Source organism: Molossus molossus, unplaced genomic scaffold (genome assembly GCF_014108415.1).
Source record: "Molossus molossus isolate mMolMol1 unplaced genomic scaffold, mMolMol1.p scaffold_m16_p_15, whole genome shotgun sequence".
NCBI lineage: Eukaryota > Metazoa > Chordata > Mammalia > Chiroptera > Molossidae > Molossus > Molossus molossus.
Genome location: NW_023425350.1, coordinates 67,659,257 through 67,686,364, shown reverse-complemented (window position 1 = coordinate 67,686,364; position 27,108 = coordinate 67,659,257). Strand labels below are relative to the sequence as shown.

At 44.8% G+C, this 27,108-nt stretch overlaps 1 protein-coding gene and 1 pseudogene across 1 annotated transcript in view; one reads left to right on the top strand and one right to left on the bottom strand.

Annotated features, from left to right (window-relative positions):
• The window catches only part of ACOXL (acyl-CoA oxidase like), a 310,943-nt gene that overhangs the window by 140,443 nt on the left and 143,392 nt on the right, over positions 1 to 27,108 (bottom strand). The window contains 1 exon segment of the mRNA XM_036262440.1: positions 2,502 to 2,614. Coding sequence (XP_036118333.1) covers positions 2,502 to 2,614 — 113 coding nt within the window.
• On the top strand, positions 2,694 to 5,354 carry LOC118631100 (annotated as a pseudogene).

Genomic DNA, 27,108 nt, shown 5'->3' with positions numbered 1-27,108 from the left:
AAGGAAAAAAAAAGGGATGGGAGGGGAGGGAATAGGAGGAGAGCGGAGGGGAGGAGAGAAAAGAACAGAAAAGAAAAGAGAAGAAAAAAGAAGACTTAGCAGGAGTTGAACCAAGGGATTTTTTAAAAAGAGAATATTAGTGTTAGCATAAAAGAGCTCCCAATGGCCAAAGCTGAAACAATCATAACAACTAAATAAATAAGATAAATAGAAGAGGGAAAAGTTCAGTCAAAATTCCACATCTATGATAAAATGTTCAGTCAACTAGGAGTAGAAGGGACTTTCCTCAAGTAACAAAAGGCTCAGGCTGAATCAAGATTCTGCGATGAGTATGCATACTTAATGGGGAAATACTAATGTTTTTCCTCTAAAATCAGGAAAAGAAGGCTGTCGCTCTCACTGCTGCAATTCAATATCATAGTGGAGGTTTTAGCCAGTCCAATAAGGCAAGAAAAAGAAAAAGGTATAAATATAGGCAAGGAAGAAGTAAAACTATGCAAATATGATCTGATTGTAAATATAGAAAATCCTAGAGTCTATAAAGAAACTACTACTGTATGTCTAAGAAATAAATTTAGTGAGAATACAGGATACAAGGTCAATATTAAAAATGAATTATATTTCCATATGACATTAACAAACAATTCATAAATGTTCAAAGCAATTCCATTCAAATAAGTATATTTATAGAGTTGTGAGACCATCATCATCTAATTTTAGAATATTTCATCACCCCATAGAAAAACCCATTAGCATAGTTATTCCTCATTCCCTCCTTTACCCCCTAGTCTCTGGCAACCCATCTACTTTCTGGCTTTCTGAACCTGACTATTCTGGAAATTTCCTATCAATGGAATCATAAATTATTATTTGTTTTTAGCCTCTTTCACTTAACATAATGTTTTCAAGGCTCATTCCTGCTGTAGCACATACCAGTACTTCACTCCTTTTCATTGCTGGATAATATTCCATTGTATGGATATACCACATTTATTTGTCCATTTATTAGTCGATGGACATTTAGCTTATTTCCACATTTTGGGTATTATAAATAATGTTGCTATGAATGTTCATGTATAAGTTTTTGCATTCACATGTTTTCGTTTCTCTTGTGTATATACCTAGAAGGAAAATTGCTGGGTCATGGTTTTCATGTTTAAAATTTTGAAGAACTGCAAACTGTTTTCCAAAGTGGCTGGACCATTTTACATTCCCACCAGCAATACATAAAGGTTCCATTGCACCATATCCTCAATAACACGTTATTATCTGCCTCTTTTATTCTAGCCATCCAAGTGAATGTGAGTGATTTCCATTTCTCTGACGACTAATGATTTTTAGCATTTTTTCATTATTTTTTAGCTTATTGGCCATTTGTATATCTTCTTTGGAGGAATGTCTATTCAGATCTTGCCCATTTTTCAATTGGGTTATTAGTCATTTTATTGTTGAATTACAATAATTTTTATATGTTATAGCTACAAGTCCCTCAGCCAATGTATGATTTACAAATATTTCTCCCATTCTGGATTGTTTATTCATCTTCTTGATGGTGTCCTCTGAAACACAAAGATTCTACTTCTAGTGAAGTCGAATTTATTATAAAAGTCCACTTTACCATAAAAGATGTGACACAGGAGGCACATAAACATGCAGAGGGAAGAGATGCTTAGGGGGGCCCTGTGGGAAGGGTGTGGAGCTTCCGTGCCCACTCCAGTGCCCCTCTCCACGCCTCCCCGTGTTCACCAACCCGGAAGGAAGTTCTCTGAACCCTGCCATTTGGGATTTTACAGAGGCTTTATCAAGTAGGCGATCCATCATTAACTCCAGCTCCAGCTCCTCTCTGCAGAACGGGGGGGGGGGGGGGGGGGGGGGGGGGGGCTGAAAATTCCAAGTTTCTAATCATGGCTCAGTCTTCCTGGTGACCAGCCCTCATCCAGAAGCCCACCCAGGGTCACCTAACTGGAATAAAAGATGTTCTCATCACCCAGAAAATCCCGAGTTTCAGAGCTCTGTGTCGGAACAGGAACTGGCAAATCTCTGATTTTCTGACCTGGAGATTGCAGTGATGACCCCCTAGTGCCCGGGCGACCTCCTGGGTCTGTGAGGAGGAACGGATGACGACTGAGTTCCATGAGAATTTACAGCTATTATTGCTGATTCATTACAGCCTGACTCCTCCCCTGCTCCCACATTCACACACCTTGACCTGTGTTTGAAAACTTGACTGTAAACTAGAACCTTTATCAGAGGTAGAGAAATTGTGTTTGAGTCGCTTTCTCGTAGCAACTCAGGAGAAGCCCTGGCCCAAGTCTCCTCAAATTCCCTGAGGACCCCATTCACCTGGACACACAGACTGTCAGAATGTGAACACCACTCCACCCGCAGATCCCACCAGCTAGACTCTTTCATGCTCACAGTGAAGCCCCTACCTCTCCTCACTCCTGGTAGCGCCAGAGCCCCCACCCACCTGGAGAAAGCAAACCCGAGGGCCATCTCACCTGCTGGTGAAGGTCAGCGCCAAGGTCGTGGCCAGGTGAGGCATCAGCCGAAAGCTCTGTGTTTGGTGCTCAATGGTCTTGACCTCTTCCTTCCCTTTGGGCCCAAACTGCCTCTCTGCCTCCGGCTAGAGAGGATCAAGCAGACAGTTTTACCCAAAGGCCACAGGCATCTTCATCCCCAGAGCTACAGGGATGGACAAGCGGCCACTTGCATTGAAACCACTGGAACACTTCCGACTACAGAACACCCAGGTCTCCAAAAGCGTGAGTAAGACAAGAGATATAAAACGTTCCTGAAGACAGTGAACAGAACGCTTTCAGCTCTTCTGAAAATTAACCTTCCCACGTGGAATACTTTTAAAACAGCGTATCTATTTAATACACAGAGTCACCTACTCCCTCACATTTACATGGCATTTCACAGTTCCCAGTGTCCCACGATCATGAAGCCTCACTAAGTTTCTGACGTCATCAACAGGACGGGAGCAACATCCTAGCCCATATTTCACACGGACGTTCTCTACAAGAGGCAATGCGACCACTGCTGCCATCAGACTCGCGGAGGGTCCTCCGCTCAGCCCACATCCCCTGCGCTCCTCACAGAAGGTGCTCTCCACATCTTGCACAAAGTCCTGTGCCGCACAGACAGTGCTGCATTTTGTTCTGGGACAGTTGTATCCGTGTGAACTGAGGCCTTCCTCAGAGCGGTTTATAACCTGCTGTGGGACTGCCCCACAGGCAACACCCGTGGACCAATCTTACAGCATCCCTTGCGAGGCCTGTGGTAGGTCAGCCCTCTGCCCAGGCAGGCCAATGCACTACAGTCCCGGGTGGGGCAGCACCCGTCTTTGAACATCCCTGACCTTTATATTGAATTCTGAACAAACATTTCACATACACATGCACACACATGCACACACAGGCATGTATGATGTGCACACACATACACAGGTGCATACACACAGGTACCGTCTATATTATCAAACAGGCAGGGCACACCTGTGCTTCACACAAGAGTGAAGTGAGGATATCCATCCATCACTCAACAGGGGGAGCATGCCCCACACCACCGCTGCCGCCGCCACTGCCACCAGTAGAGGCTTGAGGACAGAAGGTTGGGGGGGTAGCAGCAGAGCTGGTGAGGCTGCCATGTTGGGTCTGAAGTGGTTGCTTTAGGTGCCAATGGAGAGAGTGGGTGTGCAGAGCAGCGACCGGGAGGTGGGATCTGCCCCTCTGCAGACAGCCTGGAGCAGCGGAGGCACCATGAGTGGGGCACCCCTTACATGGGCAGCAAGATGAGCCTTATCTCAGGGCAGAGATCGCTACAGGGCATCCTCTACACCCTCGACACCGAGCGAGAACTCCACCCACAGCCCTCACCGAAGTTCCGTCCTTTGCTACAGAGGACAGACCAACAGATCATCCAGTACCACCTCGAAATGAAGTCTTTGACTACATTATATTCTGTGGAAGTGATGTTCAAGACCTCACTGTGTGTGAACTGCCAAAACCAGTGTTCTTTGCCTCAGGACCCAGGTACCATTCAGTGTGCACTGGGCTCATCCACTCCTTCATTCCAGTCGGCGGGCTCCCGTGGGCCTCTCGGCGGGATGTCCCGTTAGAGTCTGTTCAGTCCGAGTCCACCAGGCGGGCAGCAGTGTGGTGCTGTTGCTGTAGCTGGAAACTCCTCTCCATCCTCTGGAACAGAAACATCGAACAGCGGCACCCTATCCCCAAGTAGTCAGTGGTTCTGCCTTCACACCGGATACAAGATGTGTAAGAACAGTCCTCTCAAGGTTGTTGAGGCCTCAGTTGATCCTTTGAGAAAAAGCCCGACCATGGAACAAGCAGCACAGACCGCCCCCGCCACTCACCTGGTGGGCACCTGCTGGGAGCAGAAGCCCTGCAGCAACCAGGTTCACCGTCTACCAGCCAAAAGCAACAGAGAACCAAGGGCACAGGCAAGCTGAAGTGCGCAGTCTCCAGACCAGAAAATGAGCGACAGAAATGGCAGTGCCCCTTCAGCAAGGAGAGGGCGCGGGGCCATCAGCGTGGCCGGGGATCTGGTATTCAGCGAGGTGGTCCTGTGAAATTTCAGAAAGACTTTGACTTCCAAAGTGCAGATGCACGATTTACAAGGAGGACACTGACAGAGAGTTTCATAATAAACTTACATTGAAAGTAGAAAACAGCCCTGGCCGGTTTGGCTCAGCTGTTAGAGCGTCGGGCCACGGACCAGAAAGTCGCAGGTTTGGTACCCACTAAGGGCACGTACCCCGGTTGTGGTTTGTCCCCGGCCCCGGTTGGGGTTGTGTGGGTGGCAGCCACTCTGTGTCTCTCTCACATTGATGTTTCTCTCTCTCTCTTCCTCCCTCTCTCCCTCCCGCTCTATCTGAAGATAAATGCAAAAGTGTCCTTGGTGAGGAAAAAAAAAAAAGTGGAAAACAAACTTGAGAAACTGGAGAGACCTGTGAATGGTGAACATAAAGGAGACTCAGGAGTCGATACTCCACACAATGACGGGAATGATGGTAATGAAGATCCGCTTGGACCTAATTGCTATTGTGACGGAACTAGATCCTTCTTTGATGATACTTCTTGTGATGATGATAGAGAACGGAGACCAGCCTAGGCTGAAGCAAGAAGATTAAGTGCGGAAACATTTGGACTCCCCCTTCATCCACGCATGGCCACGAGGGTTACAGAGGCAGAGGAGGTCTCAGTTTCCACGGTGGCCGAGGGCGTGGCGGTGGCAGAGGTGGCACCTGTACCACGGCTCCAGGATTTCGTGCTGGATTCCGAGGAGGCTGTGGGGGTGGGGAGCTTGCAGATGTTATAGGAATACAAATATAGGAAAGATGACAGAGTTGCTGCATAGTAAGTAAGTCTTTGAAAACAGGTGACTTTCAAGCTCTTCATGGTCCTGAGACTTGTTTTCAGTCTTTACCAAGAATAAAGAAATGAATTCATTGTACGCTTGTCACCAGCACTGGTTTTGGTTTCTTTGTTTATGTTTTTCTGCATAATTTCAAAGATATGATGCAATTATATTGGGTGGGCAGCTCATCTTTTAAAATGAGCATTAAATACATTTGAAAGAGAAAGAAAGAAAGGAGAGAGAGGAAGCAGCAATTTGTCTTCATTTTTATTCATGATAAAGACTAACTAAATTTTATACTTTAGTAATTGTCTTTATTTGTCATTTTCGAAGGGTACCATAGTGCCTGAGGCCTCTGAACTCGTGCCTGGCCCTGTGGCGTGGGGGAGGCGGTGGGGACACGTGACATGAGCACACAGAGCAGCTGCAGGAGCACGACTGCCCGGGTAGTCCGACCCCACGGGTGGTTGTCCGAGGAACAATCCCGACCTGCCCTCTGTCCACCCATGACCATCTGAAGGAAATCTCGCAGTTTTCGCTAAATCATTGCAAAACCAAACTCACAACCCCGCCCTGGCCAGTGTTGCTCAATGGTTAGATTGTCGGCCCACACACCGAAGGGTCTCAGGTTTGATTCCCTGTCAAGGGCACGTACCTGGGCTGCAGGTTCCATCCCAGTGCGGGAGGCAACCAATCAATGTCTCTCTCACATCAAAGTTTCTCTCTCTCTCCCCACCCCAACTTGCTTCCTCCCTTCCACTCTCTCTAAAAATCAATGGAAAAAATATCCTCAGGTGAGGACTAACAAACAAACAAAAACATCACAACCCCAACAATGGCGTCATCACAATTTTGGGTCATTTTACATATTCCATCTGTCCCCACACTCTTGATTTTCATTTTTAAATGCTATGATTATAGTGTACCTTTTCCTATGGCCATTTGTCTACAATACTGTCTACTAAAACCAGACATTGCCACGCGCAACGCACTCCTCTGGGGGCATCTGCACACCTGCTCCTGCTGACCCCACACATGGCGCTGGGCATCCATCAGGGTCAGGAAGGCCAGGCCCGGCCGCTGAGCTCACAGCTGGCACAGAGCCAGACCAGGTGGCACGAGCAGGTGAGCCCTGTGCGTGCCCCGCCTGCTCCCCGTCAATCACTGTATTTCCTAGGTGCTACCAGAAGACCATTTCAGGAGCCTTCACCAGTGACAGCCAAAGCAGAGACCAGTCACAGCACCTTTGAGTTTTGGTTGGTTGAAGAGTAACTACAATAACAATACAATGTTCCATCACAGTTTCTGGTGTTGAGTGTGCCGTCTGCCTGGGCCCAGTGCACAGCAGATACTTGGTGTCTGTAGAGTGAAAGAGTTTGGCCTGTGGGGACGTGCAGATCAAGCCAGGCAGAGGGGCTCACTTAGGACCCCAGGGATCGTCTTCAATGCTAGATCTGACCCTTGCCCTAGAGTGCCACAGTTTCCCAATTTAGGCACACCTTGTGATCATTTCATTTCCACTTTGACCCTCACGGTTCAATGGGGGTAACAGGTGCAGAGCAGAAAGAGGCCACTGAAGGTCCATGTGGCAGGCCTCCCGGTGCCTTCCTTCACGATTAGAAGGGGGAGGGTTTAGCTGAGGTTCTGCCAAGATACAAGGTGACTTCACAAAACTTGGGATGTCACAACAAGACATTTCCAGCCTGTCTGAAAACTAGGAGGATCTGGCAGCTCCAGACCCCATTCCTATGATGTGACCCGCCGGAGCTCAGAGGCCTCTCTGCTGCGGCTTGGCTGCCCCCTGCAGTCCCCAGAGCCCTGTCCCTCACTGGCACTGTCTGCAGGCCTGGGAGACTCTGAGTTTTCAACCTCTGCCACAGTAGATCTCTTTTTTCATCCAGAATATATTGACACCAGCACCCCAACTTGTTGATCAAGCTCTGTGACTGTGAGTCTATGAATTCATTAGGAGAAATCCCAGAGGGCTAACTGCTCTGCCCAGCTCCTACAGAGTGACACCCAGGTGCCTCCGCTGGGCACTCGGGGGCTGACTTTGCCGATACTTGAATGTCTTGACTATTTGTTGACCTCAAGAAGAAATATACCTGCCGAGAAGGACTCCTCCTGGTTAACTGGACTCAAAATTGTAACAGCGACTAGGAGCCATCATTAACACAAGGCCTCTCATGAAAACTGCATTTCGTGGAAAAACTGAAGGCGGGGCTGCTAAGCCTCTGCACTGTGTTCCTGCCATCTGAGCTGACCCTTATAAAGAGGTTCCTGGGCCCTGGCCGGTTTGGCTCAGCGGTTGGAGCGTCGGCCTGTGGTTCAGAGAGACCCGGGTTCGTTCCCGCTAAGGGCACGTACCTCAGTTGCAGTTTGTCCCCAGCCCTGGTTGGTCATGTGGGTGGCGGCCCCTTGGTAGGTTCCTTTCACATCGATGTTTCTCTCTCTCTCTCTCTCTTACTCTCTCTCCCTCTCACTCTATCTGAACAAAAAATGGGAAAAAAATGTCTTCGGGTGAGGATAAAAAAATAAATAAAGGGGCTCCTGGTATCATCTTTTGACCAGTGGGCTGAGACCTACCCTGTCCAATCAAAACTGCACAGCTATATTCTCATTTGCATCTTACTGACCAATTAGAGCAGTATAACAACCAATCAGAATGCACTATTCCAACCAATCAGACTGTGCAATATGTATTCCTCATTTGCATGAAAACAGACCAGTCGGGAACCAGGGTGAGAACTTTGTTTATAAAAAGCAGCCTTCCTGCCCTGGCCGGTTTGGCTCAGCGGTTAGAGCGTCGGCCTGCGGTCCGGAGCAAACCCAGGTTCACCAGTTCCCGCTAAGGGCATGTACCTCCGTTGCAGTTTGTCCCCAGCCCTGTTTGGCGTGCGGGTAGCAGCCACTCAATGTGTCCCTTTCATGTCAATGTTTCTCTCTCTTTCTCTTCCTCTCTCTCCCTCCTACTCTATCTGAACAAAAAATGGAAAAATGTCCTCGGGTGAAGATAAAAAAAAATAGCAGCCTTCCTTTTGTCTCAGAGAGCACACTTTCAGTTTCCACCTGAGGCTGCATTTCCCCGGTTCGCAAACTGTTCACCTGAATAAAGCTTCTCCTTTCACAGCACCACAGAATGTGGACTCCTGTGGGCCTTGAACAGGTGGAAGGGACCTTTCATTGTCACCACCCCCACGGACATCTTCCCGTTCTGGGCCTCCCCCCAGGCAGCTCTCCTTTTGCAGCCGACCTCACCTCTAACTGCCGCACGCCCCTTTCGGTGGCTGAGCCGAACGTCCTGCCTCCGCGGCGCCCTCCCCTCAGCCCTGCTCAGAGCCCAGGCCAGCCGGCCTCAGCAGAAAGCTGCTTCTCCTCAGAATGCCTAAGCATGTCACGTTGTTCCTCCCACACAGGAGAACTTTTCCCTCCTCACTGCCGTGTGTGCACCTGTATTAACCACAGGTTTCGATGCATTGACATCTGGGCCCTTGCTGACGCTGAAGGGACTGCCCCTCCCAGGGCCAGCCAGTTCCTAGAGAGAGCAAACGTCTCCTCTGCCAGCATCTTCCACGGCAAACTAACCAGTGCAGAGCCCACACCTCCGGCCAGCCACGGCCTCTGTCCAGCTCTTCACTCCGGGCCGCTCATCTCCTCAGGGCTGACAGCCAGGGACAGCCAGACAGCCAGGGACAGCCCCCGTGCACCAGAACCTTCCAAATTATTCAGACCAGCCAGTTCTGATCCTGCTTGGCCTGCTGAGCCAGCCTCGCCCATTCCTTCCCACTGAAACCACAGTGAAGGCTCTTGTCCATGTCCCCTCCTTGTTCCCTCTGCCTCCGGACTGCCCCTGGTACCTCCGGTGTGGCCCCGTAAGTGTGGCATGCCCCTCCTCTTAGGAACTGACCTTTGCAATGGCAGTCATCTCTTAATCTGTTGGCCTCATCATCCCTAAATAATAATGAAACCTAAAACCTAAAACCTATGTTTTAGCCCTGGCCAGTTTGGCTCAGCGGTTAGAGCATCGGCCCTGCGGACCAAAGAGTTGCGGGTTCGATTCCGGTCAAGGGCACGTACCTCGGTTGTGGTTTGGTCCCCGGCCCTGGTCAGGGTTGTGTGGGAGGCAACCAAACGATGTGTCTGTCTCACATCGACATCTCTGTCTCTCTCTTTCTCCTCCCCTCCCACTCTGATGATAAATGGAAAAATATCCTTGGGTGAGAATTAAAAATAAATAAATAAAATAACATAAATAAAATCGATGTTTTAAAACAGTAGTCGTGGCAGGACTCACAGCTGAGGGCCGGCCTGCTCCGCCCGCAGGTGTGCAGCCTGGCCAGGTGTGGCACTCGGGAAAGACTGAAGTTCCGCCACCTCTCAGCAGCTCCCTGCCCACCCCAGCATGCCTGGCCACACTGCCTTGGAGCGCCTGCTTGTACTCGACGTCTGATAGAAGTATCTGGGTAGGAGCAGCGGGCAGCTGAGACAGGAGTAGAGGAGGCAAATAAATGAGGTCCCACCCTGCTACCAGCCTCGCCCACCAGCGGGCTGGTTTGTGTTTTTCGCTATGGACTGGAAAGAAACCAATGAGTGGGCAGAAGGCAGGCAGCACCCACACTCTCGCTCCCTTCCTCTGGCCAGGACACTGACAGACCCCAAAGCCCCAATTCAAGGTTCCTGCCAGCTTCTCACCCAGGTGTGTTCTCCGGCTTCTCCAGAGTACGTGACTCTAAAGGCTAACGGTCCTTCTGCCCAGAGATGCAGCCAGTGGTCATCCCCTGACGGCCACCAGCCGCCCCAGAGCTGGCAGCCCGGCTCCGGCGGCGGCAGAGAGAAGGGCGTCAGACTGCTCTGCGAGGGCGTGGACAGTGTGGGAACCCTACCCTGCCACTCTGCGGTCACCCTCTTATTTATGCTCTCGGATCCCAGCCGACCGCACTGAGGGCCATGACGGTCCCGGCCCTCCTCTGGCTGCCATGTCCTGGCAGGCTGCTCTGGACACAGCTCCTAAGGCTGCAACCCTGCAGCTGGCCAGAGGCGGCTGCCTGCCAGACGTCCTCCTGCTCCAGGTGACCGTCGGTATGGGCACAGATCCTCCCCATCCAGTCCCTCCGCCGCGTTACTATATTTTTCTTTAAAAATACATGTAAAGGCTATGTTTTTCTCTATAAACATACTTTTTATTTCAGTTCTGGAGGAAACCTCAAAGTCACCGAGCTCAAATGTTTCATGGTCTTTAAAACAAGTGACGTGTGCGCACCCAGTGTCCACACGAGGACGGAGCCGAGGCTCTGGGCTGCTGCGAATGATGCTGTTTGAAATTATAGATTCGAAAAGCTATTTCTGGATCCCAGCAACTCCGAAGAAAGAGAGGAAACGTTTATTTTGGGTTGTTTTATTTCATTCCCACTCCATTCTGAACACGGCTGCTTAAAGCAACATTCATGGTAAGTGACACGGCTATTAATCACCCGCGCAGCTACTGCTCACACAGCCTCGGGGGAGGCCGCATGCCCGCCTCCCCTGCGCTCCCTCTGGTCTCTTCTCCCAAAGGAGGCCAGTGACCTACTAAAAAGATAATTGCTTCGCATGTTTCCTGCTCTGCAGCATCATTGCATCAGTCTGCTCTGAATGACATCTCCTCAAACCCGGAGAGGAGCTTTGTGGCTGGGCCTCCACCTTCACCCCAAGACTTTCTGGGGTGCAAGCGGGTTTGCAGGAAACCCTTCACTGACATCAGGCTCAATGTGTTGCATTACTGTGTTTTAGCTGTCAGACTTCAAGTGTGTGTCTGTGGTACACAGAGAAATGCTTCTTTAATTGTAGCCTGAGTTGTGATTGAATATATAAAACGGCCCGAAGGAAGAGTTCTCAAAGTGCCTTTCAATCCTGCAGAATCCCCGACAGCGTTTGCACCTTCCAAATGCCTTTCTTCCTCCCAGCCCTCGGCAGTCTCTCAAGCCAACCACTGGAAAAAATGATCCTTGGTGGTTGTAATGAATCAATAATGATGAACACTTTTAAACACAAGAATATTCCAGAATGGGAAAAAAAATGAGGGTGCTTTGTTGTCAGCGTCCAGAGGGCCTACGTGGAGGGCAGGGAGCCACCCCGAGCCGAGCCCACAGTCGCAGGCCCTAGGGCCCGTGTGCTCTCAGCCAGACAGTGCGCGGACAGCCCTCGCGGCTCGTTTCCCTTCTCCGAGGTCACACCCAGTCACAGCGCCGGGAACAGAAAGGTTCTCCACAGCGGGAACCTGTGGTCCCAAGCCGTGTCCAGTGTCCAGTGGGGAAGACAGTCTGCTGCCCGAGGCTACAGAGGCAGTGCCACATGGACCAGGGGATGGGAATCAGGCCATCTCTCCTACAAGCAGATGGATGACCCCGTGGAGACCCCAGAAGCCCTTCAGCTAAGAGACAGCACAAGGCACAAGGATCTGCAGTGCTGTCTCCATGTTTCCACTGAGTGGCCACTTCTGGACAACACAACAGCCCTAGGTGTAGCCAATGTAACCTTGACTGTCAAGAGCCAGTAGGGAGGCAGGCTTCGTCCTTGAAGGTGCAATTACACAAACAGGAGTGGATCTAACCCAGCACACTGAGCCCCAACCCCTTCGCAATACACACCAGCGAACAGGGCTGCCGTGCCACCGAGTGTGTTCTGGATGCTCTCCTGGCACTGAATGCTGCCCACGGGAGGCCATCCCAGACCAAGCCAACAGCACATTACCCCAGGCATCACAGGAGGGGAGGCAGGTGACAGTGGGGGAAACCCAGGCTGTGGATCAGGCGCACCTGGCTCACACACAGACCTGGACACCTGCGGCGTTATCCTGGGCAAGTTCCACCAGCTCGCGGCGCCTCAGATTCCTCAGCCGTAAGGTGGGCTGACAGCGATGGAGACACGGAGATACTGCCCATGCGTGCGTGGTACCCTCCCTGACACACAGCAGGTGTCCAAGGTGTGGCAGGTGCCACCAAAACGGTCACTACCATTATCCTCAGTTCCTAGGATTTCCCTAGTCTACTCACTCTTGATCTAGAAAAGCCATTTACAACTTTCCCAAAAGAAGCACTTTTTCTTTTTCTTTAACCCAAACAAAGCACTAACCTCTTCAGTATCACGAAAACCATTATGAAAAGAGTTTCAGGGTCAAGAGGAAAATCTCTTCCACCCAAGCTTACTTTAAAGATACTGAAATAGCCGACAAAGAAAGCAGGTTGTCTACTGAAATGCTAAAAAAAACTGTGTGTGTGTGTGTGTGTGTGTGTGTGTGTGTGTGTGTGTTAGAAAACATATGAAGCTTCCTAAAAGCAACTACCCCTTTCACATACCCAAGAACAGTCAATTCTCTTCTTTGCAAATTTATTCTTTTCAAAATAAAGCCAGAGAAGGTGGTGGCAACCTTGGTGTTGCCATGGAAGCAGCAGCTTCTTCCCAGAGACGACCAGGCCCCCTAGAGAGGAATCTGAACGTTATTCAGATAGTCCCCACACATGAGAAATTAATTTACGTCTCAGAATTACAGCCTTAGTAATATCTATGAGTGGCATGGTGGTTAATGGTCGTCGTCAGAACTGCAACTCCTCGAGATTTCTCATTTAAAAAATTGTATCCTAGTGAATACAAAACAAATTTACCGTGTGGGAGCTGTGGAGCCATAAATTACAGCCGAGACTGCCTGTGGTGGGCTAATGATTTCACTGTGGAATTATTTTCATATTTTTAAAAATTGCATATGTAGAGAGAAGTCTTCCATCATCAGCACCACTGCAGAGATGCTGCAGGAGCCCCCAGCACTTGGGCCATTGGACTGCGAAGCAAGCGGCCCAGCCCCTTGGACAGTCAGCCCTTCTCTCCTCTTCCCTCCGTCTTAGGGCTGGTGCAGGGTCTGGGTGCATCCTGCCTGTCCCACAGCCAGCCGGAGCCTGCAGACATCCCGGGGATCACGTGCATAAGCAGTGAAAGAAAAGAGGCAGACGCGAAGGCCCCAACTAGCTCCAGGTTCCCCGTCACTGAGGGTAGGCATCAGAGGAAAGCCATCTCTAGGGCTGGCATTCATTTATAAATGCTTCAGGCTGGCTTTAAAGTGTCCCTAACAATAGGACATGCCTGAGTACTTAAGGGCAGGTTTTAGTCCACAGCATTAAAGGTAATGGGTCTTTCAATCCATTGACATGGTATATCTTGCCAGTTCTTTAGATCATCTTTTATCAGTGTTTTATAGCTTTCACCCTGTAAGTTCTATACATGTTTTGTTTAATTTGCACCAAAGTATTTAACTTTTTATGAGCAATTGTAAATGGTATTGTATTTTAAATTTTGATACTCTTGTGTTCATTGCTAGTATATAAAAATACAATTGCCCTGGCTGGTGTGGTTCAGTGGTTAGAGTGTTGGCCTGCACACCAAAAGGTCATGGGTTCAATCCCTGGTCAAGGGCACATACCTGGGCTGCAGGTTCAATCCCCACTCTCGGTCAGGGCACGTTCAGGAGGCAACCAATCGATGTATTTTTCTCACATCAATGTTTTTTTCTCTATCCACCTGCCTCCCTTCTTCCCTTCCACACTCTCTAATAATCAATGGAAGGACTATTCTTGGATGAAGATTAACAAAAAAAAATTTTATTTTTTATTTTTTCAATTTGGGCCCACAACCTGGTCATGTGCTCTGACCAGGAATCAAACCAGCAACCTCTTGTGCATCGGTTAACGCTCAACCACTGAGCCACACTGGCCGACCTGATTTTTTTTTTTTTTATTTTGTATCCCATGACCTTGCTTAACTCACTTCTTAGTTCTAGGACTTTTCTGGAAATACCTTAGAATTTTCTACATAAACAATTACATCATCTTGTGAGATAATGGAAAATATATATATTGGTCTTTGACCCCAGGTTCTGGCACAGAGCTTCTAAAACCCTGTCTTTCTCCAGGTGATAAAGAGAGTTTTTTGTTCTGATGAGGTGGCTCTGAATGGGCCCCTCATGGCTCTTGGACGAGGGCTGGTCACCTGAAAAACCAAGCCATGATTAGAAGCTTGGAATGTTCAACCTCACCTCCTATTCTTTTGACAGAGAGGGGCTAAAAATGGAGTTAAAAAATGATCATGCCTATGTGATTAAGCCTGTATAATATCCCAAAAGTATGAGGTTCAAAGAGCTGCCAGCTTATACCCACACTAGGAAGGTGACACCCCCCCAACTCCATAGGGACAGAAGCTCCATACTCAGAACCCTCCACGATCTCATACTAAGTACCTCTCCATCTGGCTGTTCATCTTTGTTCTTTATCCTATCCTTGTGTAACGAATATTTCCCTAAGGTCTAGCAGTTCCTCCAGCAAATTAATCGAACCTGAGGAGGAAGTCATAGGAAGCTCTGATCTGTGGCTCGTTGATCAGAAGCACAGTGATAACCTGAGCTTTTGACTGGGGTCTGACAGTGGCATGGGGGACAGTACTGTGAGACTGATCCCTTACCTGTGAGATCTGAGACTATATCCAGAGTGTCAGAATTCAGTTAAATTGGAGAATATCCAGTTGTCATCAGACTTGTTTACTGTTGTTGGAGAAAAAAAAACAACCACACGCATTTGGTGACCAGAGTGTTCTGGTGTTCTGTGTGAAAAGTGAAGGAGATTCGGAGGAAAAAGAACTAGGTTTTTCCCTACAGAGAAAGGAAAAATGAGTTTTTTACCTTTTTATATTTGAATATAGAAAAAAATTTATTTATTCCTTCCCAATCCACATGGTTTTTATTTCCTTTTCTTGCCTTATTGTACTGGCTACAATTCCCATCACTATATTGAATAAGAATGGTGAGAGCAGATATCCTTGCTTTATCCCTCTAGGGGGAGCAGTCTTTCACCATCAAGTATAATGTTGAATTTAAGCTTTTTTTATGTGATGATATTTCACTTTAATAGAAAAGATTCCTCTTAGTATTTTAAAGCTTGTTTTATTTCACCTGAACATATTTAAAAGAATATTTTTCTTTTTTTTTTTACTAATTAATTTTTTCCTTTTTATTGAATTGATTGGGATGACACTGGTTAACAAAATTATATAGGTTTCAGGTGCACAATTCTACAACACATCATTTGTACACTGTATTGTGTGTTCACCACCCCAAGTCCAGTCTCTGGTCCATCACCATTTATCCCCATTATACCCTCCATCACTTCCCTCTGCCTCCCTCCCCCAAGCAATCTCATTGTTCTCCATGAGTTTTCCTCTCTCTCTCTCTCTCTCTCTCTCTCTCTCTCTCTCTCTCTCTCTCTTTTGCTAAATCCCTCCACAACTCCTCCTTCATCTAGCCCCTCCCCTGACAGCTGTCAGCCTGCTCTCTATCTATGAGTCTGTCACTATTTTGCTTGTTAGTTCTTTTTTTTTTTCCCCCATTAGATTCCGCATATAAGTGAAATCATATGGTACCTGTCTTTCTCTGACTGGCTTATTTCACTTAGCATAATGTTCTCCAGATTCATCCATGCTGTCGCAAAGGGTAAGATTTCCTTCTTTTTCACAGCTGAGTAGTATTCCATTGTATAAATGTATCACAGCTTTTTTATCCACTTGGAATGTATGCTTTTTATAGATGCTCTTCAACAAGTTGAACACATTTCTCACTATTCCTATTTGAATAAGAGTTTTTATCAAGAAGGTATATTAAAATTGTCAAATGCCTTTTCTATACCACTTGATATGATTATGTGATTTTCCTTCTGTAGCTTGTTGATATAGTGGGTTACATTGATTTCTGAATACGGAACTCGCATTGTATACCTAGAATAAACCTCACTTGGTCATCATGCTGTATGATTATTTTTAAACATTGCTAAATTCTATTTAATAATATTTTACTAAGGATTTTCGAGTTTATATTCATGAAGAATGTTGCTCTAGAGTTTCCTTTTATTATATTGTCTTTATTTGGTTTGGAGATCAGGATGTGACTATCTCCACAAAATGAACTGGAAAGTGCTTCCTTGTCTTGTACTGTCTGGAAGAGCTGTGTAGAATTGTTCATTCTTTGTTAAATGTTTGGCAGAATCTTCCAATAAAATCATCTGGCCTGGGGAATTTTTAGGAGTTTTTAAATAATTCAATGTCCTTAATAGTTATAAGGTTATTCAAACTGTCTTACATATTGGGCGAGTGGTGGTATTTTGTGTTTTGGGAAGCACTGATTCCTTTCATCTAAGTTCTCAGAGTTGTTGCTACTATTCCCTTTTTGCCTTTATTTTTTGTATTTTTTTAAATCCTCACCCCAGGATATTTTTCTATTTATCTTCAGAGTGGGAGGGAGAGAAAGGAAGAGGAAGGGAGAGAGAGAGAAACATCAGCGTGAGAGGGACACATCAACTGGTTACCTCCTGCACGACCCTGACCAGAGCCAGGGACAAACTTTTCCGAGGTATGTGCCCTTGACCAGAATCTAACCTGTGACTCATTGGTCCGTGGGCTGACTCTCTGCTACTGAGCCAAACCGGCCAGAACCCTTATTGCCTTTTTGATGTTTTCTCTATCTGTAGTATTATCTGCTGTTTCATTCCTGATATTAGTTGGAGCCCCCCCTCCACACCCCCCCCCCCCGCTTTTTTCTTGGTCAGGTTTACTAGAGGTTTGTCAATTTTATTGATCTTTAGAAACAAAAACAAAAACCTAGCTCTTTGCTTTATTGATATTCTCTATTGTCCTGTTTTCAATTGCATTGATATTTGCTCTTATCTTTATTATGTCACCCCTGCTGCTGCCTTTCAGTTTATTCTGCTCTTTTTCTAGGTTGAAGGAGAGCTTAGATATTAATTGGAGGTGGAGCTTAGATATTGATTTGAGACTTTTCTTCCTTACTAGTGTATACATTTAGTGCTATAACTTTTCCTTTCAGAACTGCTTGGGCTGTGTCCCACAAATTTTCATATATTGTATTTTCATTTCTATCCAGTTCAAGGCATTTTTTAAGATTTTCTTGAGAATTTTTCTTTTTACTATGGTTACTTAGAAGTGTTGCTTATTCTGCATGAATTTGGAGATTTTGTTGTTGTTAACTTTCTCTTACTATGTTCTAGTTTGAATCCATTGTGGTCAGAGAACACATTCTGTATGATTTCAGATTTTTAAAATTTGTTGCAGTTTCCTTTATGGTACAGGATATGGTCTCTCTTGGTAATGTCAGGGAGGCACTTGAAAAGAATGTGTATTCTGCTTTTTTTGTTTTTTTTTCCAGTGGTGGTGTTCTATATATGTGTTAGATCCTGTTGGTCGATGATGTTGTTGAGTTTTCCTATACCCTTGTTGATTTTCTGTCTTGTTGTCATATCAACGGTTGAGAGATGAGTGTTGAAGTCTCCCACTATAATTGTGGATTTGTCTATTTCTCCTTTCAGTTCTACCAGTTTTTACAGCATGTATTTTTCATCCTGTTATGCTTTACCTGCACATTTAGGATTGCTATATCTTTTTGATGGATTGGCCCTTTTTATCATTATTGAATGTCCTTCCTTTCCTTGGGCAATTTGTCCTCTCTGAAGTCTATTTTATATGGCATTGGGGTAGTCACTCCTGCCTTCCTTTAGCGAATCTCTTCAAAACATACTCTTTTCCATTCAACTTGCCTGTATAATTATATTTAAAGTGAATTTCTTATACACAGTATAGAGTTTGGTTATGTTTTATAATCCACTTTGCCAAGCACTGGTTTTTTTTAACTGAATTTAGACCATTTACATTTAGGGTAATTACTAGTATGTTAGTAATTAGTATATTAGTATGTTAGTACTAGTAAGTCCTAGTAAGTTTGACTTTTTTTTATTGTTCCCTCTGTTTTTTATTTCTGTTTTATTTTTCTTGCCTTTCTTTAGATTACTTGAACATTTTTTAAATTCCATTTTGATGTATATATAGCATTCATGAGTGTATCTGTCTGTATAGCATTTTTAGTGGTTGCTCTAGGTATAACATTATATCTACATTATTTATCACAGCCTACTTGTGTCGTGATTTTACCAGCTCAGGTGAAGGATAAAACCCTACCTCTCTTACATCCTCTTACCCTCCTCTGTATATAATATAATGGTCTTAATATATCCTCTACTTTCATTTAGAATAATATAAGACAGTGTTATAACTTTTGGTTCAACTATTAAACATAATTTAGAGAACTCAAAAGAAGAAAAAAATTATGGTATTTATTTATATTTTTATCATTTCCTTCCTTCCTTCCTTCCTTCCTTCCTTCCTTCCTTCCTTCCTTCCTTCCTTCCTTCTTTCCTTCCTTCCTTCCTTCCTTCCTTCCTCCCTCCCTCCCTCCCTCCCTCCCTCCTTCCTGATGTTCCAAGGTCCCTTCCTTTATTGTTTCCTTTCTATTTACAAAATTTTCTTTAGCTATTCTTTTATGATAAGCCTGCTGGTGACAAATTTAGTTTTCATTCATCTGAAAATGTCTTGATTTCCTTTTCATTCTTGAGTGATGTTTTTGTCGGTATATGGTTCTGACTTCATAGTTCTTTTCTCTCAGTGCGTACCGAAGGCTTGCTTCCTTCTGGCGCCGTGGTTTCTGGGGATACATCTATGATTCAAATCGTTTCTCTCTCACTGCTTTCAGGAATTTTTTTCCTTGTCTAGTTTTCAGAGGTTTCACTATCATGTGTGCTAATGTGACTTTCTATGGGTTTATCCTCTTTGGAATTTACTCGGCTTCTTGAACCTGTAGGCTGTATCTTTTGCCAAACTGGGGCGGGGGGTTCCAACCATTATTTCTTTGGGTGCTTTTTCAGCCCTGCTCTCTTTCTAATTTCCTTCTGAGACTTCAAGGACACAAATGTTAGATCTTTTGTTATAGTCCCACAGGCTCCTAAGGCTCTGTCCTTTTTTAAAAAATCTCTTTTCTCTATGTTCAGTTGGGTTACTTCCATTGTCTTATCTTCTAGTTCACTGATTCCTCTGTTCTCTCCATTCTGCTGTTGAGACCATCTAGTAAATTTTTTATTTAGGTTATTGCATATTTCTATTCTAATATTTCCATTTGGTTCTTCTGCATATCTTCCATTGCTTTGCTTAGGCATTCTGTTCTTTGCCAAGACTTTGTTTTTCCATGTTTCAAGTGTGTGAAGCATTTTTACGATGACTGCTTTAAAATGTTTTTCAGATTATTCTAACATCTCTGCCATCTTGCTATGGACATCATTGATTATCCTTTTTTTTCCACTGTTTGAGATCTTCCTGATTCTTTGTGTGGCAAGTGGGGTTTTGTTTTTGTTTTGAAATGGGTATATTTTCAGGTTATATTGTGAGACTCGGAATGTTATTTAACCTTCTGGATTTCTCTGACACTGCGTGGCAAGGAAGGAGTCGGTACTGACCAGTGGAGGTGAAGAATGGGATCCCACTTGGTCTCCCGAGGCACTCAAGTGATGGGAATGCGTTCCTCACGATCGCTGGGTGAGGGTGGGAGTCTGGCTGCCGAGGTAGACCCCCTGACATGCAGTGGGTGGGGTGTCGTTACTGCTGAGTGGTAGTGAAAGTTCTAACTTTCCACTTGGCCTCCTCTGACACCCCTGAGGCAGGAGGTGAGGGGCGGTGCTGAGTAGGGGTCGCTGTCGGAGCTCCTCACAGTCTCCACTGACAGCACGAGGCCGACCCAGCTCCCTGCCGGGCCTTCTCTGACGACACCGTGTTGGCGGAGGCGAGCACCCCATTACAACATGACGGGGCGAAGTCTGGGCTCCTCACTTGGCCTCTGCTGACATGGGGAGGGAGGGCACAGCTCCTTCTGTGGTGTGTCACTAACGTAGAACAATACTGTCTAAAAGTTCTGTCTTGTTAAGTGTCATTTCCTTTGGCTAGAGAAAGCAGACTTTTTTAAAACTTTTTTTTAGTCATTTCACTGGCGTTTCTGGGTTGTCAGCTTCAATGGTACCCAGGCTAGGGCAGATGACACAAAGAGGAACAGGGGTTACCCACTGTGTCACTCCCTGGGTTCCAGGTCCTTGCTGGTCTGCTTCCTTGTCTTCACCTTTCAGTCTTCTGTTGTTTCATGTACAATGTCGAGGCTGTTAGTTGTCCTTAGTGGGGGGAACAGAGAAAAGCACAGCCATTCCTCTGCCCAGAGGGGAGTCTTATTGTAAGTCTCTAACAATGACATATTTAGATTTGAATTTGTAAGTTCATCTGGAAGAATGTGATAATGGACTGATAACACCAGATTTATTTAGCTTCCACATACATGAAGAGAGACACAGAGACAGAAAGAGAGAAAGTCATGCATAGATGTTAATATATAATATGTCATATTTCCTTCCTTTTAAAAATCTTTTAAAGATGTACCACTTTTTTAAAAAATTATTATTTATTTTTTTAATCCTCACCCGAGGACATATTTTTCCATTTGTTTTCAGACAGAGTGGGAGGAAGAGAGAGAGAGAGAGAGAGAGAGAGAGAGAGAGAGAGAGAGAGAGAGAAAGAAACATCAATGTGAGAGAGACACATCGACTGGTTCCCTCCCACACGACCCCACCAGGGCCGGGGATGAACTGCAACTGAGGTCCGTGCCCTTGACCAGAATCAAACTCAAGATTCTTTGGTTTGAGGGCTGACGCTCTAACCACTGAGCAAAACTGGCCAGGGCTAGATGTACCACTATTTTAATAATAATCTATCATGAATAAGAAAATATTGCATGGTAAATGTGTGCAAAATCACAAGCACCTCAATGTCAGAAAAAGTAAGATGAACACGTATGTGTGTCACTATCGAGGAATAATGAATATCTCCAATACATATTAATATATTCAATTAGTGATATATCATAAAGAGTTCTATATCCTGTTTTTCTTTGTTTAACTAATAATATTTCACTGTACGTAATTTCCCATGTCATTAAATATCCTTGAAGTCACAATTTTAATAATTTCCTTAGGGTAAATGTCTAGAAAAACTACTACTGGATTAAAAAAATAATGTATAATCCTTTTTTAAAGCTCTTGACACATATCACCAACTCACTTTCCAGAAAGACTGTATCAATCAATTTTTATTCCTTTTCCTAGTGCATTGGATTGCCCATTTTGATACACTTTTGCCAGAGCTAAGCATTGTTCTTTCAAAAGATTTGCTAATTTAACAGAGTAAAAAATTACCTAATTTTGACTCACCTTCCTTTGATCACTAATAATTTAGTTGGTTACATATTGATTAGCCATGAATATGTCTTCTTTAATTTGTCTGTAATATCACATTCCCATTAATAAACTGTAGTGCTACTATTTTTCTTATTTATTCATAGGGGCTTTTTATATATTAAGGAAATTAAACCATTTTCAGTCATATTTGCTTCAATATTTCTCTATTGTGCCGTGTATTTTACCTTTGCTTTTGAAATATGTACATTTTTAATTTTTACATAATCACTTTAAAAATTTTGCTTTTTTCTAAGGAATGTTTTTTAAACTATATGAAAGGATGAGTCACTTTTTCCCTTCATTTGTGTTATTTTGTGGTTTGTTTTAACTTTAGAGATAAGCAGAGGTGAGAAATGTAGGTCTACCCCAGTGAGATATAGGAATAAATCTACCAACATAGTGAACTGTATAAATGTCACTAGGCTGACCTGACCCAAGAAGGATCTATGAAGGTGAACAGACTCTTGTTCGTATCTGCTTAAAATAGCCATTCCCTGGTCCCAGACAATTCCCTTGATCTTCCTCCTTCCAATCAACTTGGCAGACAAGTCCTTGCTTTAACCTCTCTCCCACTTTATTCTCTAATCTGCCAGGAAATTAATGCAAGTCCTGAGCCTCCCTAAACACAGCCTTTTCCAGGCATCTTTTTTCATCTTTGATTTTAAAATTGAAATAATATGTAAAAGCAAACTTTGCTATTCTGTTGGCAACAGCAAATGTGCCTTCAAGAAATATTTATTTTAGGAAAACAATCTCTTTGCGTGGGTCTGTATTGTAATGACCACCCCTCCCAGCATAAACTAAACACTTCATTCTCCATCTAACAGCTTCTATCTGGCCCCGTCTGGGGCCTCCTTTCTGTGGAGCATCTGAATGTCAGGTGTGGAATGAGCACGTCGTCCTGAAAGTCTGCGACCCAGCCATGCAAGTCCTCTCAGCTGGAGTTGTCCAAAGAACACTCCCCCATTGGTGTGCTGCCCTGGGACACAGATGGACCTGCACGGTGCCCGGGACATGCACAGGTTCCCAAGGCTACATTTCATGACATTTGTCCTTCTCCACCCAGAGTTTACTACTGCGCTTTGCCCGGAAATGTCTGCCTAACCTGTTACCGGGCTCCAGTCCTCCGCTGGGCATTCCCAAAGGGCAATGCCATCATCTGGGTTATGACAAGCCCATCTCATTTCTTCGTACTGATGTATCCTTGCACATAATTAAAAATTTTAGAGAAAATAACCCAATGGTTGTTTTCTTTACAAAAAACATTTCCAAAGTTAACAATTTATTATTCCTGTGACAAAAATAATTCATCAGCTTTGCAAGGATACTGCCTAGAAATAAACTTCCACAAGGTCATTTGAGTTTTTTGTGTATGATCTTAGGATACTGGAAATTTTCCAAATCATGGGATGCTGAAGAATGCAACACAAGGTGACAGTGTGGGTGAGCGCCTTTCAAAGAGGTGCAGGGAGGCGAGTACAGGCTGGACCCAGAGAACCTGCCAGGAGTCAGGAGCCCAGGTCCTTGTACTTTCGGCTCCGAACCTGAGACAGCAGCAAACTTCTGAACTTTGCTCGTAAAGCAAACCTGATCTCATCCCTGGCTGGACTCCACCGCTTTTGCTAACCTGCATACAATGGTACTGATATTCAAATTCTTCATTTAACCACTGGCATACAGATTTAAAACAAAATGCAACAATATTCTCTCTATAAAAGGTACAAATAAGTTCAAAGTGAAATGATGACAACAGACACATCATGCCAACAGCAGCCACACGAGCTGGGATGGGTATACTAGTATCAGAAAATAGACTTAGAAACAAAAAGTTTACTAGAGCTAAAGGGGAACCCTCTATAAAGAAGAAATAAAGCTATCACTGTTTGCAGATGCCAAGATTTTGTATATATAAAATCCTAAGGAATCCACTAAAAACTGTTAGAACTAATAAAAAAAATACAGCGAGGTTGCAGGATACAAAATCAACATATAAAAAGTAATTCTATTTCTACACACTAACAATGATCAACCCAAAAATGAAATTAAGAAAACAATTTCATTTATAATAGAGAATAAAATACATAGAAATAAAGTTAACAATAGAAGACTTGTACACTGAAAACAACAAATATTGTTGAAGAAAAATAAATATCTAAATAAATGAAATACATCCCATGTTCCTGGCTGGAAGATTTAATATGGTTAAGATGACGATAATCCCCAAATTGATCTATAGATTCAATTAAATCCCCATCGGAATCCATGCGGCCATTTTTCAGAAATTGACACAATGCTCCTAAAATTCACACAAAAATAGAAGGGACCCAGAATATCCAAAGACAATCTTAAAAACACAGGACTCTTACTTCCCAATTTGAAGACTTACTGCACAACTATCATCATCAGGACAGGGTGGTATAGCACACGAGAGACATACGGATCAATGGAATCCAACTGAAAGTCCAGAAATAAATCCTGACATTGTGGTCCACTGACATTTCCACAGGGCGCGGAGAGAAATCAATGAGGAAAGAGTACTCTTCTCAACAAATTGTACTGGGACAACCAGTACCCACATGCAAAAGAAGGAAATTAGAGCCATTCCTCAAAACATACATACAAATTAACTCAAAATGAATCACAGACCTAAATCTAGGGGCTAAAACTATAACATTCTCAGAAGAAAGTGTTCATGACATTGGTTTGGGCAATGGTTTCTTAGATTTGACACCAAAAGCAACAAGAGAAAAAATTAGGTATGTTGGACTTCGTCAAAATGTAAAACCTCTATGCCTCCAAAGACATCCTTCAGAAAGTAAAAAGACAATCCACAGAATGGGAGCAGATATTTCCTAATCATATATCTGATCAAGGCTTTGTCTCCAGAATATATAAAGAACCCTTGCAGCTCGCTGGTAAAAATAACCCAATTCAAAAATGGGTATAGGATCTAAACAGACATTTTTCCGAAGAAGATAGACAAATGGCAATAATCACATGGACGATGCCCAGTATCATTAGTCATCAGAAAAATACGAATCAAAGCCCCAGTCAAACAGCACTTCACACCCACTGGGATGGCTACAGTAAGAGAGACACTAACAAGTGCTGGGCAGGATGTGGAGAAGCTGGAATCCTTGGTGCTGCTGGGGGGGATGTAAAATGGTGCAGCCACTTTGGTGAACAGTCTGGCAGTTCCTCAAAATGTTACACACACAGTTAGTTACCATACGTCCCTGGAACCCCACTAACAGGTGAGGAACGAAACATGTACCCACACAAAAACTTGTGCGCAACTCTTGATTGGAGCATTTTTTCACACCAGCCCAAAACTGGGAGCAACTCAATATTCATCAACTGATGAATGGATAAATAAAATGCAGTATATCCATATAGAGAAGTATTATTTGGAATATTTAAAGCAATGAAGTTCTGCCTGGCTGGTGTGGCTCAGTGGTTGAGCATCAACCCATGCACCAAGAGGTCACCGGTCAGGACACATGCCCAGGCTGTGGGCCCAGTCGCCAGTGGGGGGCATGCAGGAGGCAGCCAATCAATGTTCTCTCTCATCAATGTCTCTCTCTCTCTCTCTCTCTCTCTCTCTCTCTCAAATCAATAAAAAGAAAAAAATATTTAAAAAAATAAAACAAATGGCATTCTGATACATACCATGACATGCATACACTTGGGAAAACATTATGTTAAATGAATGATGTCAGTCACAAAATAAGGCATATTGTACAATTTTATTCATATGAAATGCCCAGGATAGGCACATCTATAAGAGAAGAAAGTAGTCATTGGAGGTGACTGCTAGTGAGCACAGGATTTCTTTGGGGGTTGACAACATGGTGGTAAGTTAAATTGTGGGTATGGGCACACAACTGAGGCTTATTAGAAAGCATTGAATCATATACTTTAAAGGGGCAAATATTATGGTAGCTGAACTGTATCTCAATAGGCTATTGAGGATAAAGGAGCTGGGCAGCCGCCTTACTTTATCATGAGCTCTGGAATCCCCAGTCCTGCACGGTCGGAATTGGCCAAGGCTGACGAGGTTGCCTGCGTCTCACCGCAGACGCAGGCACAGCGCGAGGCCGTGTGTGTGCATGCAAGTACACCGCGTACCCGAAGAACCCACTGAATGAGTGCAGGTAGCAACTAAGAGTTGTTCATTTTCGAGATAAAACGGGAGACTTCTGAAACGTAAGACAAAACCCACTTCAGGAACAGTCCACGCAGACGGCATTCGAGACTGGGCTGTGGGCCCCACTGACCTGGTGAACACAAGCCACTGGGCTGGCATCTTTGGTTTGCACTGCAGTTCCCTTTAGAACAGACAGGTTTGGTCTCATAACTATGGAGTTCCCTTTGCTTGTACATTATTCATAGGTTTTAAAGTGGCACTTCCTTTCACAGTTTCCCCCAGATACTGAAAACTTCCTTCAAGTTCTATTATAATCCGAAGCTGCAATTTCTCCTCATAAGCAAACCACAAAAGTAACTCAAGTTCCAGTGAAGCATCCCTGTGCTTCCAGTCCTGCAGGTGCGGCTGTGTCTCTAGATAGCGGTGGGGGACCTTTTTACTAACAAGGGGCATTTGGGTAGTTATTCACGGCGCATACCAAATTATCACCTTAAATATTGGTCTGCTCTATCTGGTTAAACATTTAATTAACTCACTCCTGATGATGGCTTGAACTGCTTCTCTGTGTTAGGCGTGTGATGTGAGCTGGTGTTGATGTTGCTACTTGCAGCTGCTTTTTTCTAGGTTTACGTTGGTCAGTCTGGAGCACATTTGACTCTGTGCAATGGTCAGTTCTGGAAAGAACTGCTCTCAGCAGTCAGTTGCTCCGAACACAGGTCATATTTCAATCTATGTCTCCTCCAAGTGGGAAATTCATCACTGTTACGTAACATTTCGAGAACTCAAGCAGCGGGAGGTGGTTGCACCTAGCTTTCAGCTCATCATCGCTTTGCAGCTGAATGAGTTCGTGTGGTAGGTTATCAGGCACAGCAGCTGGCTCCACATTGAAGGTGTAGCAAAGATGTTCAGTTCCATTTGTTTACTTGTCATGTGCTTGAATCTTTCATTAAATGCCTCAGTTTTGCACATTCACCAGCATATCCAAGTGTCATAGGAGGCTTTTGTCCTTCCAGAGTGGGGAAATGCACCGTGTTTCTTCCTTTCGAGTTGCGAGTTGCGCTTTCCACAGACTTAATTTAGCTTCAAACGATTTCACATTTGAAAGCAGGGAGCTAAGAAGCTGGTTGGGGCCCTGCAGCTTGACGTTCAGCTCTGAGAAGTAATGTCCACCGTGATCACTAAACCACACAGACATTGCTGTCACTGAGTTCCCTGACAGGTTGTCCCTTCCTCTCCATGAACTGCTTGACTTCATCCCGCAGTTTATAAAACCCCATGAGCAGGTTCCCGAGACTCAGCCACCGCACTTCACAGTGATAAACAAGATCACCGGCTCAGAATCAAGGTCGTTCAGTGACTCCTTCAACTGGCGGCTGTTAAACTCTCTGCTTTTGACAA